Raw genomic sequence first — 14,084 nt, forward strand, 5'->3', positions numbered from 1 at the left:
AGGCTTGAGCCACCGTGCCCGGCCGGTATACCAAATGATTTCTAAATGAACCAGGACATTTTAGGTATTATGAGACTCTAAAACTTATTTACCCCTTCTGTCTTAGCTAGCTTCCTCAGACACTACTCCAGCAAAGGAAGGGAGTGAGGGAAGGACACTGCAATCCTGCCAGGGGATAGAAATAAAGGTTTCATCTCAATCTCTGTGGACACCTAGGCAGGGGAAGTTTCCTCATTACTGCTGGCTGGAGGGTGGGTTCTGGCTCACCACTAGGCCTCCACTGATAACCTGTCTAGGGGGTAGAAGTGCCTTGTTACTGTTTCCCACATGGCCTCCACAAGCACTACCTGGTATGGAAAGGAGGGTGCTTCTTCATTGCTGCTTTTAGAGTAGATCCAGCTCTCCATTTGCTCTCCAGTCATATCAAGGTGTAGAGGGAGAATGAGGGGCTTATTACCACAAATTGGGGATGAAAGTTCCAACTTCTGCTATTCTGAGATGCTATTCTGGAGGAGGGTTGGGACACCTTGTTGCAGCCTGGCAGGTGTAAATATCTGAAGATCTAAGCTCTCCACTTGAGGTGATAGTGTTTTCTGTGGTATTTGGCTATGGTAGAGTGATTACTGTCTAAACGTTTTCTGCTTTGGTAGACTATTTCCTTGACTTTTGGCTAAAATAATAGGCTTTGTTGGGAAATTCTCATATGTGCCTGTTAGTATTTCTATGTTGAAGGCATTTTCAACTAAAAGTCTGCAAATTATAAAGTGAAAAAAAACCTTAGAGAATTTTTCACTATGCAATTTATTGAGTCCCTACCACATCTGCCTTGGTCTCTCCAGGTCTGAGTTGTCATATGTTTTATACATAATGTTCAGGGTTTACAGTTGTTCTTAGTAGAAGGAATAGGGCAAACTACATTTACTCCATTTTTCTGGAAGCAGACATTGGTTTACTTTCTGTAAGAAAGCAGTCGGTGAATTTCTGTCCAAATTCTCTGTCTTTTCAAGAGGAACTGGGCTTTATTTCCCAGATTAACATCTGAGCAACAATAGACTTACAGGTGGCATTACTTTCTATATAGGTAGAGAATAGGCTGAATATTAAATGTTAAGAAGCAGAATCATTGGAATTGAAATGAAGGAGACTTCGTTTTTATTCGTGTTAACCAGCCTCCTGATGATATACCACAGTGCATTTGTTCATCAATATACCTTTTGGACCACCTTTCTGCTGCTTTTTTTAATGGTTCTAATGCTAAAGAAAGCAAATGTTTATCAAATAATCTATTTTTTAGATAATTCATTATTATAAGTTAATTCATTATTAGAAAGATAATTTATTACTAGAAGATAATTCATTATTAGAAAGAAGGAACAAAACGAGTCTTTTCTAATAAAAGAATAAATAAACAAATGTATTGAACTTTTGTTGTATATCATGTAGGGTAATTTTATATACATGTTGCATTTTACAATAATTAAATCATGTAATTTTGTATACATCATGTAGGTTAATTTTATATACATTTTATATACATTACACATTTAATTCTTGTACGTAGCCCTCTGCCTTAGCCAATTCAAGCTGCTATTAACAAAATATCTTATCTTGGATAATTTATAAATAATACAAATGTATTTCTCATAGCTCTGGATTCTGGAAAGTTGAAGACTGAGATGGTACCAGATTCGGGGTTGAGTGAGAGCCCTTTCCAAACAGACAATTTCTCCTGGTTTCTCTCTCATGAGGCAGAAGTGTGAAAGAAGGATGAACATTGAGTCCTTACATGTCAAAAGAGATGGAACAGTTCAGCAGCCTTTGGGAGCCTCTATTTGTAGGGAAATTGATCCCATTCATGAAAGTAGAGTCCACATGACTTAGTCACTTCCCCCAAAGACTCCATCTCTTAATACTATTGCATAGGGAATTAAGTGTCAACATAGGGAATTAAATTTCAACATAAATTTATTTTGTAGAGACATAAACATTCAAACTAGAGCATTCTGTCTCTGGTCATTCCCCCAAATATATGGTCTTCTCACATACTAAATACATTTATTTCATCTCCAAAATCCCTAAGGTCTTAACTTATTCCAGCATCCACTTTAAAATCTAAATCCAAAGTCTCATCTAAATATCATCAAAATCAGATATGGTGTGGCCAGTTTTCTAATACTGAACCATCTTTAATGTCCTCATCCTCTTTCAACATGGTTTATTATTCTTTTAGCATCCTGTTCATTTGTTTATGTACTATTGAATAGTTTCCCTAGCAGTGTATCCTTGTTGTCCTATATATGTTGTTTAATGAAACTCACAATAAATTCAGAAACTTGTTGTTTCCTGTACTTAAAAAATTTAAATAAGAATTATGTGCTTTTAATGATAAAATTTAGATATTAAAATTTCCTATATTCAATGACATTGGAGGTGATAATGAGAGGTGTTTGGAGATAGTTACCTATCAAATTCTTTTGCTTCTTAGGGTTATTTTCTATCCAACTTTCCCTCAGCATCTTGAGTTAAATTTGGCAGTCTATGTTATCTGACAATAATACTGATATTGCTGGAATTTTCACAACAAGAACAGAGTTTTACTCAAATTTCTTGCCCTTTAAAATACATTATGCTGCACCTTTTACGAAATCCACTTAAGTTTTTATAAAGAATGGTGAAGGACTTAGGGAGGAAGAGAAATGAGCAATGAGAAAAGAGGAGAAAAGAAAATAGTGAGTTTTATGGACAAGAGATCTAGAACTACATTTATGCCCCTAGAAACCAGGATTAATAGTTGTGGAAATTTTAAGAATTCCCCAGCACCTGCAACTCCCTCTCGTTTGTTATATATTCCTTGTTTTCCTAAAGTTACAAGAATATCAATGAAAGATGTGAAAATAATTTTAAGAATTTGCATTTGTGCTATGCAATCTAGGACAGAAGAGGAGCAATGGAACTCTTTCCCGTTGGCAGCTAGCTTTATTAAGATAAAGGAGGAGGGAAGCCTGATGGAAGCATCAGTGAACAGGAGTCCCAGATATTCTTAGATTGTATTAATGGCCCTCAAATTCCAGACTCAGAAACACCCACAAAGAGAAGCAACAATCAGAAATTGCATGCTATTAGTATTTTATTGGTATACTGAAGAAAGAGTTATGACCACATTATTTCAATGTAATGGCTTTCTGAAGGCAGTTATCTTCTTATTTATTTTCTGAAACAAACGAACAAATAAGGAAATTTATACACAAGATACAACATAGCAAAATGTATCTAATTCCTTGATGATATTAGTAAAGTAAATTATTGCTTTCAAGATTAAGAAAACAGATTATTTTTATGGTGTTTATGTTTTGGCTACTGTTCAAAACATTCAAGGTTATATTTATGAAAATGACTGCAACTTGAACCTACAGTAGTGAAAAACTAATACACACCCACATCTCAATTAACAGTGGTTGATTGAAGAAATCATGGTACAGTCACACAAGAGAGTAGTATACAATTGTAACAACAAAATAAAAATGTACAAATAAATCACCAAGAAGATCTATATGTCTCTGTGAAATGACAAAGTTATCTAAGACATATATTATTTGAAATAAGCAAGTACAGATCTGCATTTAAAATAATATATCACTTGTGGGAAAAATAATGACATACGCTTATATACATATACATATTTCCAGGAGGATGTTCAAAAAATTAATGGTGGTGACATTTGGTGAGGGGTGTGGGTAAGTAGGATAAGGCATCACTTTAAGATTTAGCTTCATACCATTCTGTTCAGTTAGATTTTTTTTCCTTGAGGATGTACTAATTTCAAAATAAGTATTTTAAAAATTAAATAAGATATAGAAGCATCAAGTTCAAGTATCATTTAGCAGGGACGCTGGACCTGAGAGGCTGGTGTGAGGCAGAACTGAGCAAAGAGTGTTGTGGTGGAAACCAGAGAGAAACCTGAGATGGAGAGTCCTTGGGTCTGAGAGGGCAGACTCAAAGACGGGAGGCAGAGCACCAAAGGGAGAACACACCCCACTTCCTCATTACCAACTCATTTTAAGGAGACAAGTCATCTTAAGAAAAAAGTTGGAGAGGTCAATATTTCATAAGATAAGAATTCTTTGAACTGCTTGTTAAAAATACAAGGACTTGCAACCTTATCCAAGAATACCTGAATACAAATCTTTAGAAATGGGGTTCAGGATTATGTAATTTCAACATATTTCCAATTGATTTGTGAACACAGTAAAGTTTGAGAACAGTAACAGTTTGGGCATTTAATGGAGAATGAACTGGAATCATACCTGTCATTGAATTCTAGATTACTACCAGCGTGGCTGGTCCTGGAGATGTCTTGGCGGTTTGTCCCCCTGGAAGAATGCTGGTACTTCCTCCAGCCTTACAGGAGGAAGTCGGGGTAGAGGGCGGTGAAGGTCTGTTCGTTGGGGTCGTCGTCGTTGATTTTGAAAAGGAAGTGGGAGAGGATAGCGGTGATGGCCTCCTGGTTGTGGTGGTCTCTGCTGAGGACCATCGTCTTGGTTACAGCTATCACCAGGGAGTCTGGGTAGGAGTCCTTCAGGAGGAGGTCTCTGGGGTCCCTGATCTGGGCTCTGACTTGAGTCCTCTACATCTGTGTGAGTAATTAATGGACAGGAATGCATGAGCTCAGTGAAGAAAAGCTCTCCTCTCTTTATACTTCTCTCACCTTATCACATAGCCCTGTTCTCCCCAAACCTGCCGCTTGACTGTCATCTTCCTTTGTGCCCACTGTTTTTTTTTTTCCCTTTTTATGCAGCTGTCCTCTTAATCCATGTAAGAGTGATATGGAAAGTCTCATTTATTTGCTTCTGTGACAAGTATGTTTCCATAAATTTGAAAAGAGGGGTTCTTGCATATCTTAGAGTTGCCAGAGGGTATCTCCAAGGACAGAAAAAAAAGCAAAAATATTATAGCTTTCAGTTATGTTGCTGGTTATTTTTTTTTTGGTTGCTGTAATAACTTACAAACTGTGACTCCATCTCTCGGCACCTAAGCCCTATGCAGAAACTAGAGCTGATTTCCCAGGCTCCTGGTACCAAGTAGAGAAATACTAAAAGACAGAAGAGAAAGACAATGTGAAAGCTTGCACAGGATCACTAAACAGCTGTGGCAAGTATTTATCATCTGTAGTGACACAGCTGAGTGGGTCAACACAGAGAAAAGACATTCATGCACTGTCTTCTTGTTTTGTTTTGTTTTTCCTTACTCCCTAAAGCCACATAACTGTGCAGGAGAACACTGGGGAAGAAAGAAGGAGTTAAGGATGGAGGAGTCAGAATGAGAACACTTCTCATTTGTTCATCATCTCTCAGCAGTCATTCTAGCCTGGGAAAAAAGCCTGCCCACTCCTAATGTCCTCAAAGCCAGGCATCTCTGTATTCAAGTTGGTGGCCTGGCTCATGGTCCCCAGAATCAAAGATGGGTAAGAATTGTCTACATTTTTAGGGGCACTAGTATTAATCAATACCTGACCCCTCTTACCACCTCCTCACAAAAAAAAAATGATGAGAAGAAGACACTGAAAAAACTTTAAAATTTCTAGTGGAAAAAAAGAGAAAAGAAATGGATTGAGGATCATTGGGATTTACCTGGTGTGGTGGGAGTAAAGTCTTCAGAGATCACATCTAGGAAAAGAAGTACAGGATGAAGTAAACATTTCCTCATAAATCTTTCAGGGCTCACAGTGGTCTATAGGGAAAGGGGTCTTCTGGCCACACCCTGTGCATCCTAAGTTACCTTGTCAACCATCTTCTGTGAAGCTGCTGGAAGGGGAGGAAGATGTTAGAGGAGGCAGGATTGTTACTACCACTGAGCATCAACCATGAACTCAACATAGAAGAGTCCCTTTTTGTCATCCTTAGGATCCATCAAACCCTAATGCTAATTTAGGCAAACTGGTCTGGGTATTTTCAAGTCATATTTTAGTTCTTCTACCTTATTCCTTCTCTAAATATTTTGATCATATTCACAAGCTTCCCCAAGAGGAGTAAATATTTGGACACAATCGTGTACATGTACTGCCAGCAACATATGGAAATTTTAAATGTGATTGGAAGAAAAATGGGAATTTGGGGACCTGATATTTCTATACCACTATGTAGAAAGACACAAATTTATCTTCCAGTCCTCTATGTCTGAAAGTACTCTGATGTTTGTTTATCTCTTTCATCGATGTTGCATCCCCTGTACAGCAAGGACACTATCATCACTGTCCACTGAGATTACTGTAGGATCTTCACAGCTGGACTTCCCTGGATCAGTCTTGCATTCTCCATTGCATCCTTCACAGCACGGCCAGGTCTTTCTAAAAATACAAATCTTACTTTGTCATTCCTTTAATTGAAATTCTCTGTTTGGTTCCAAGTGTATATTAAATAAAGTATCAGGCCTTGGGATGCAATGAGGGCACAACAGATGTCATCCTTGGAATGAGAGCTCTGAAGCCTTACCCTTCTTCTCAACCTCCTTCCTTCCATCCTGCTCTTCCTCTGCAGTGGTGTGGGGTGAACCCCTGAGGGCCAGGAAGAGTCACAGCCCGTCATCCCACTCCCCATCTCCTTTTTAAAAAAAAATTTTTTTTTACCATTATCTGTGCTCTGAGCTGAGCTCAGAGCCAGCAGGACTACTGACAGCAGGACCAGCAGCATCTTGAAGGAGGCTCTGGAGTTGCTCCCAACTCTGTGCTGAGAGAAACATGGCAGCTCCCTTTATAAACATGAGCAGAACAATGGCACCTTTGAACTCCATACTGGGTGGACCTCACCACTTGAAAGATTAGGTTTTGCTTTCCTCTCATAAAGTTGAATGCATCTCTTATTACTTTTTGGGACTTTAGCCCAGCAGGATATGGTGGTAGGATGTGGTTAGGTACAACCTGTGACTTCAGCATAGTTTCTGAAGGAACAGTATCCAAGCAATCAGCACAAATACTACAGCTGAAGTTTGGTCATCATTTTATTTTCAATCAGGTTAGACAGTTATTTGGTCCTTCCCCTGCGATGGTTGTCTGTGTGCACATGAGCTCACATTTATATATGTGTGTCAGCAGTGATCCTATAGTCGGAAGTGAAAATGATTAATATCTCTAGCTATTTGTATGGCATAAATTCCATTTTTATGGCATATATACCTATGTGGATGATATGTAGCTTCATTTCATAATAATATAGAGATCATTTCTGTTTAATGTTGAGTTGTGTGAGGACAAAACACACTTGCGCACACATGGATGACAGATGGTTTACCCTCAGGCTACTCTGGCCCAAAGAGATTAAGATTCTCCTAATCTAGCACTAACCAGAGATACTTTATTGTTGTAAAACACACATATTAAAACATTCTATCTTTATTAATATCATGGGGGTTAGTAAAGCAAAACTGGCCACAGAAAGCACCATTAGATTTCCACACAGAATAGTGTGAATACACAGTTCCTTGAACAAGCCATGCTATTTTATGTCTCTAAGACTTCTTCCATGGTCTTTCTCTTTTCTAGAATGTTCTGTAAGATTCAGTTTAGATCTTACTTCTTGTACTAAATATTTTAATCACGCTGACTGATTATTGAGTGGACACAATAATACAATCTAATTAGATAGTATCATAGTCTGTTGAAAGCCTCAAGTATTGCATTGATTTTCTATTTTTTAATTAGTTTCCATGCTATTTGCTTCTCAGATTGCCTTCACCAAAGATTATTTTCTCTGTAATATTATTATACTCATTCTTCTTCACTCTTGTGCTGAACCTTACTTGTTGATGCGTTATATTGTGAATCAATCCTCTCTATGCCTATGTTTTATATCTGGCTGCTTTCTTCATGCGTTCTGGTAGAAATCTTTATTTAATTTTCTAAACAAGGTTCTATACTTTTCTTCACTTGCTTTCTTCATTTTTGCTTTTAAAATTTGGCACCAAGATACTGTGTTTCCAAAAGGTTTTGTAGGGTCCTGTATTGGTAGCTCAATCTTCATCTGCTGATTTTTCTATTCTATCTAGTGGTTTTCCACTTATATTTTCATGGAACAGCTAGATCAATCAGTATCACCGGCTGCCACTTTTCATTACAGGCCTTGTGTAGGTCTTGTATTTTTTTTACATTTTTGTACAGGGCTAGTGATAATTTGAGGATAGCTTGGTTGTAAGTATGACAGGGTCAGGGGAATGTGACTGGAAATCTTAAAAACAGGCCTCTTGACCATTGTGGATGAGTGGATCATGTGCTGTGCAGATGAAGATCTGGTCTGGCTCTTCTGAAGTGTTGGAGGTAGTATTACAGGAGTATTTTCTAATCAATGGTGTTTGTTATGGATAACTTTACTTTGGCAAGGTGACCAAAAAATAAATATTTTCTTTCATAATTATGGATATATTTTGAAGGTGAAATATATTATGAGTTAGCAATTCTTCTCTGTGTGGGAAGCAGAAGAGTTCTAGCTGTGCTTTATGGATTTTATGCGTTAGAGAGAGTAGTTGTTTGGCTCTACAGATCCAGCTGTGTTACTGGGATTGCTATCTCTGATTTCATCAGACACCGTTTAACGTGGGAACTGCAGATAAGCAGTCCTGCCTAGGTGGTTCACAGTAGACCATCAGCTAGGAAAGGAAGGTCAGGTAGAAGGAGCAGAGGGGAGTGCCAGGCAGACATGATTCACTGTGTGGGTGGCTGTGCCTCAGTAGGATAGGGCACTGGTCAGAGTCATGAAGCCCTGATTCCAGACTCTAGCTCCCAGATGACATTTCTAGATACACACTGATCTGGAAGGAAACCTACTGCATTGAAGGGAGGAGCCAAGTCATGGAAGAACCAATCACCTGCTGACTAAAGAGCACTTGGGCCTTGAATAACCTGCAGTGATATCCAGGTAGTATGGTGTGGGCCTTGAGTGAGACTCTGAGATGTGCTGGTTTCAAGTGAGACCCAACACATTCCTAGCTGTGGTGGGTATGGTCAGAGACTCTCCTGCCTGAGAAAAGCAGAGAGAAAAAGTAAAGGGGACTTTGTCTTGAACCTTAGGTACCAGGTCAGCCACAGAGGGGTATAACAGCAAGTGGGCTATTGGGGTCCCCAATTCCAGGCCCTGGCTCTTGGACAGCATTTCTGGACCTGCTCTGGGCCAGAGGGGGAGCCCACCACTATGAAAGGTGAGTCCTAGATCAGGCAGCATTATTCACCATAGGCTGAATGAAGAGCCCTTGGTCCTTAAGTGAACATCGATGGTAGCCTGAGAGTATTCCCAAAGGCCTGTGGTGATGGTGGCCATGGGGTAAGGTGCCTCTGCATATGAAAAGGGAAGATTAGAATGGGAAGAATTGCATCTCCTGGCCTGAGTGCTAGCTTAGCAGCAGTAAAACAGAATGCAAGGTAAATTTCCAAAATTTTGGACTCTGGTCCCTGACTCCTGGACAGCATCTTTGGACCTGCCTGAGGCTAGGGGATCTTGCTGCTATGAAGAGAAGCACATAAGCCTATCTGTAAACCCAAAAGCAGTACTAAGGAGGAAGATTATTGCGATATGTGCCTACATCAAAAAAAAAAAAAAAAAAAAAGGAAAAAAAAGAAAAAAAACACTGGCATAGAAACAGACATTTTTGGACTGTGAGCCTGGCCTCTACGAATCATCGCTTCAGCTCCTGATTGGTCATGGGCCAAAGTCCTGGGCCAAGCTTTCACTTCATCTCCTGATGGTCCCAGAGCAAGCTGAATCATCACAGCCTCTTATGAATCATCACTTCAGCCTCTGATTGGTCCCAGGCCAAGGCCCTGAGCCAAGCTTAGTCACAAGTTCTCCAAGACAGCCCATGGGCTAAGCACATTCCTTCCCCTTCCTAGTCCATAAATACCCTGTACCCCAGCCTCATAGAGGGCAACCCATTTGGGCTCCCCTCTCTGCTGACAGAGAACTTTCTTCTTTTGCTTATTAAACTTACGCTTTAACCTCACACTTGTGTCTGCGCTTCTCAATCATCTTGGACATAGGACAAAGAACTCCAGATACTATCTCAGACAATGAGAGACTGTTACATCTTGGTGCATTGACAAGACTACAACACGACAGCAAGAAAACTTTGGGGAAACTCTCCAGAACACCAGAGCGGGCAAAGATTTCTTGAGTAATACCTCAGGAGCACTGGCAACCAAAGCAAAAATGAATAAATGGGATCACATCAAGTTAAAAAGCTTTTTTTCACAACAAAGAAAACAATTAACAAAATGACGAGACATTTCACAAATATTTGCAAACTATCCATCTGACAAAGGATTAATAACCAGAATATATAAGGAGCTCAAACAACTGTATAGGAAAAAAATCTAACAATGCAATTTGAAAAATAGGCAAAATATTTGAATAGACTTTTCTCAAAAGAAGACATACAAGTGGCAAACAGACATATGAAAAGGTGTTCAACATTATCAATAATCAGAGTAATGCAAAATAAAACTACAGTGAGAGATCTTTTCACCCCAGTCAAAATGGCTTTTATGCAAAAGACAGGCAACAACAAATGCTGGTGAGGATGTATAGAAAAGGATACTTTTATGCACTGCTTGTGGGAATGTAAATTAGTATAACCACTATGGAGAACAGTTTGGCAGTTCCTCAAATAGCTAAAAATAGAGCTACCATGCGATCCAGCAGTTCCACTGCTAGGTATATAACCAAAAGAAAGGAAATCAATATATCAAATAGATACCTGCACTCCCAAGTTTACTGCAGCACTATGCATAATAGCCAAGATTTGGAAGCAACCTAAGTGTCATCAACAGATGAATGAATAAAGAAAATGTGGTACATGTACACAGTGGAATATTATTCACCCATAAAAAGCATGAGATCCTGTCATTTACAACAACATAGATGCAACTGGAGGAGACTATGTTAAGTGAAATAAGCTAGGAACTGAAAGACACACATTGCATGTTCCTTCTTATCTGTGGGAGCTAAAAATTACAACAATTGAACCCATGGAGATAGATAGTATAAGCATGGTAACCAGAGGCCTGGAAGAATTGACTGGGGTAGGGGTATTGGGGTAAAAGTGGAGACTGGTAATGGGTACAAAAATAGTTAAAAATATGAATAAGACCTAGTTTTTACTAGCACAATGGGGTTACAGTAGTACACAATAATTTAATTGTACATTTAAAAACAACTACAAGAGTATAATTGGATTGTTTGAAACACAAAGAGTAATTGCTTGAGGTGACGGATACCCCATTTGTCGTGTTGTAATTATTGTATATTACACGCCTGTATCAAAATATCTCATATAACCCATAAATATATACACCTACTATGTACCCCTAAAATTAAAATTTAAAAAAAACTTCAAAGATAAAAATTGTTAAAAGAAGAGAAAACCATCCAGCCATATATAAGGGAATGATCACCAGACCAACAGATAATTTATCAACAGAAAGTTTATAGGCTGGAGAGAATAGTATGGAATATTCAAAGTTCTGGAAGAAACACTTTCAGTCATACATACTATACCCAGAAATGTTATCATTCATAAATAAAGGGGAAATAAAATCTTTCACAGAAAATCAAAAGCTGAGGGAATTTATCAGCATTAGACTAACCTTATAACAAATGCTCAAGGGAGTTCTACATCTGGAAGCAAGCAGATGATAATCACTATTTTGAAAACATACAAATACTCACTGTTAGAGAAGACACACAAAGAAGAAAGAGAATCAAGCCTTATTATTTCAGAAAACTAACAGAAATGATAAACAATAAGAGAGGAAGAAAGGGACATATAAAACAACCAGGGAATGATGAGCAATATAGAAAAACCACAACCTCACATGTGAATAATAACCTTGAAGTAAACAAATTAAATTCGTCATTTAAAAGATACATAAGTCATATAAAAGGGAACTCCCATTATATTAACAATGAATTTCTTAGAAGAAACCTTACAGGCCAGGAAAGAATGAGATGATATATTTAAAGTATTGAAACAAAATTCTTATCAGCCAAGTATACGATTTCCAGCAAAGATATCCTTCAAAAATGAAGTAGAAATAATGGCTTTCCTAAACAAGAAAAACTGGAAATTCATCACTACTACACTGGTCCTACAAGAAATGCTTAAGGAAATTCTATACCTTGAAGCAAAAAGACAACATGGTCCATCAGAAAACACACAAAAGTATAAAACTCACTGGTAAAGCAAATACATAAATGAAAAAGAGAAAGGATTTAAATTTTACCACTACAGAAAATCAACAAATGACAATTATAAACAATAAAAGATATAGAAAGGAAAAAGGATATATGAAATAACCAGAAAACAATGAATAAAATGACAAAAATAAATCCTCCAATAGTAATAATAAGCTTGATGGTAAATGAATTAAAATTTTGAGTTTAAAGATATAGACTGGCTTAATGGATTTTAAAAAACATGACACAACTATATGCTGCCAATAATAAAGTAAATTTGTCTGTAAAGACACATGGACTTAAAGTGAAGGGATAAAAATGATATTCTACGTGTCTGTTGGCTGTATGAATGTCTTCTTTTGAGAAATGTCTATTCATATCCTTTGCCCACTTTTTGATGGGGTTGTTTGTTTTTTTCTTGTAAATTTGTTTGAGTATACATATGTAACAAACCTGCACGTTATGCACATGTACCCTAGAACTTAAAGTATAATAATAATAATAAATAAATAAAAGATATTCTGTGCAAATAGAAACAAAAAGTGAGTAGAAGCACTATACTTGTATCAGATAAAACAGATTTTAATTTTTAATTTACAAACAGCAAAAAGACACAAAAAAGGTCATTATGTAGGATAAAGGGATCAATTCAGCAAGAGGGATAATACAATTCTAAATATTCAAATAACACTAGAGCACCCAGATATATAAGGCAAATATTATTAGACATAAAGGGGAAGATAGATTCCAATAGAGTAATAGTTAGGGACTTCAATGCCCCACTCTCAGCCTTAGACACATAATCCAGAGTGAAAATTAAGAAATAAACATTGGATTTTAACTGCACTTTAGACATGTCTCAAAAAAAGATATACGAATGTCTAACAGGTATATAAAAACTGCTCAACATCACTAATCATTAGGCAAATGCAAATTAAAACCACAATATCATCCTTCTCCAATTAGAATAGGTATTATTAAAAGTAAAAAAAAAAAGATGCTGGTGAGGATGCAAGGAAAAACTCTTACATACCCTTGGTGTTGGTGGGAATGTAAATTAGTACAGTCACTATGGATACAATATGGAGATTTCTCAAAATAACTAAAAATAGAATGACCATATGATCCAGCAATTTCACTTCTGGCTATTTATCCAAAGAAACAGAAATGAGAATATCAAAGGGATACCTATATTCAAATGTTGACTGCAGCACTATTCACCATTGCAAAGATGTGGAATCAACCCAAGTGTCCATCGGTGGACAAATTGAAAAAAAAAAAAAAGATACATATCCACAATGTAATACTATTCACCCATAAAAAAAGAATAAAATCATGTCATTTGCAGCAACATGGATGGAACTGGAGGGCATTATGTTAAGAGAAATAAGCCAGGCACAGAAAAACGAATATTGCATATTCTCACTTATGTTGATCACACAGTGGAGAGAATAGAATAATGGCTACAAGAGACTGGGAGAGGTGTGTGTGAGGCAGGGGAATGAGTATGAAGACAGGTTGGTTAATAAGTTCAAACATACAATGAGAAGGAATAAGTTCAAATGTTTGATAATAGATTAGGGTGACTATGGTTAACAATATTTCAAAATAGCTAGAAGAAAGGACTTGAACAGTTCCCCAAACACAGAAATAATAAATACTCGAGAAGATAGATACCCTAAGTACTCTAAATTAATCATTATACATTCTATGTGCTTATAACAAAATATCATGTGTCCCATAAATATGTACTAACATTATGTATCAATTTCTAAAAACCAGGCTTGATAACTTCACTGCTGAATTCTACCAAACATTTAAAGAGGAATTAATACTAATTATCCTGAAACAATTCCAAATATTACAGAGGAA

General features: G+C 37.3%; 2 protein-coding genes and 1 long non-coding RNA gene across 3 annotated transcripts in view; 2 read left to right on the forward strand and 1 right to left on the reverse strand.

Moving 5' to 3' along the window:
- Nucleotides 1-14,084, forward strand: part of LOC105499950 (uncharacterized) — a 186,778-nt gene that overhangs the window by 89,627 nt on the left and 83,067 nt on the right. The gene's annotated exons all lie outside the window — the stretch shown is intronic.
- Nucleotides 3,110-6,818, reverse strand: LOC105499948 (proline rich 4). The gene is made up of 4 exons (XM_011772846.3): nt 6,623-6,818; nt 5,628-5,663; nt 4,305-4,398; nt 3,110-3,211 (listed from the first exon to the last, which is right to left on the reverse strand). Exons 1-4 carry the CDS (start codon nt 6,684-6,686, stop codon nt 3,205-3,207), a joined length of 201 nt encoding a protein of 66 aa, XP_011771148.1. The 5' UTR covers nt 6,687-6,818; the 3' UTR covers nt 3,110-3,204.
- The window catches only part of LOC139356576 (salivary acidic proline-rich phosphoprotein 1/2-like), a 44,005-nt gene continuing 33,926 nt past the window's right edge, over nt 4,006-14,084 (forward strand). Inside the window, exon 1 of the mRNA XM_071070693.1 lies at nt 4,006-4,634. Within this exon, the coding sequence (XP_070926794.1) occupies nt 4,379-4,634 (256 nt within the window). The 5' untranslated portion in view covers nt 4,006-4,378. The remainder of the gene's footprint in view (nt 4,635-14,084) is intronic.

Source organism: Macaca nemestrina, chromosome 10 (genome assembly GCF_043159975.1).
Source record: "Macaca nemestrina isolate mMacNem1 chromosome 10, mMacNem.hap1, whole genome shotgun sequence".
In the NCBI taxonomy this organism is placed as follows: domain Eukaryota; kingdom Metazoa; phylum Chordata; class Mammalia; order Primates; family Cercopithecidae; genus Macaca; species Macaca nemestrina.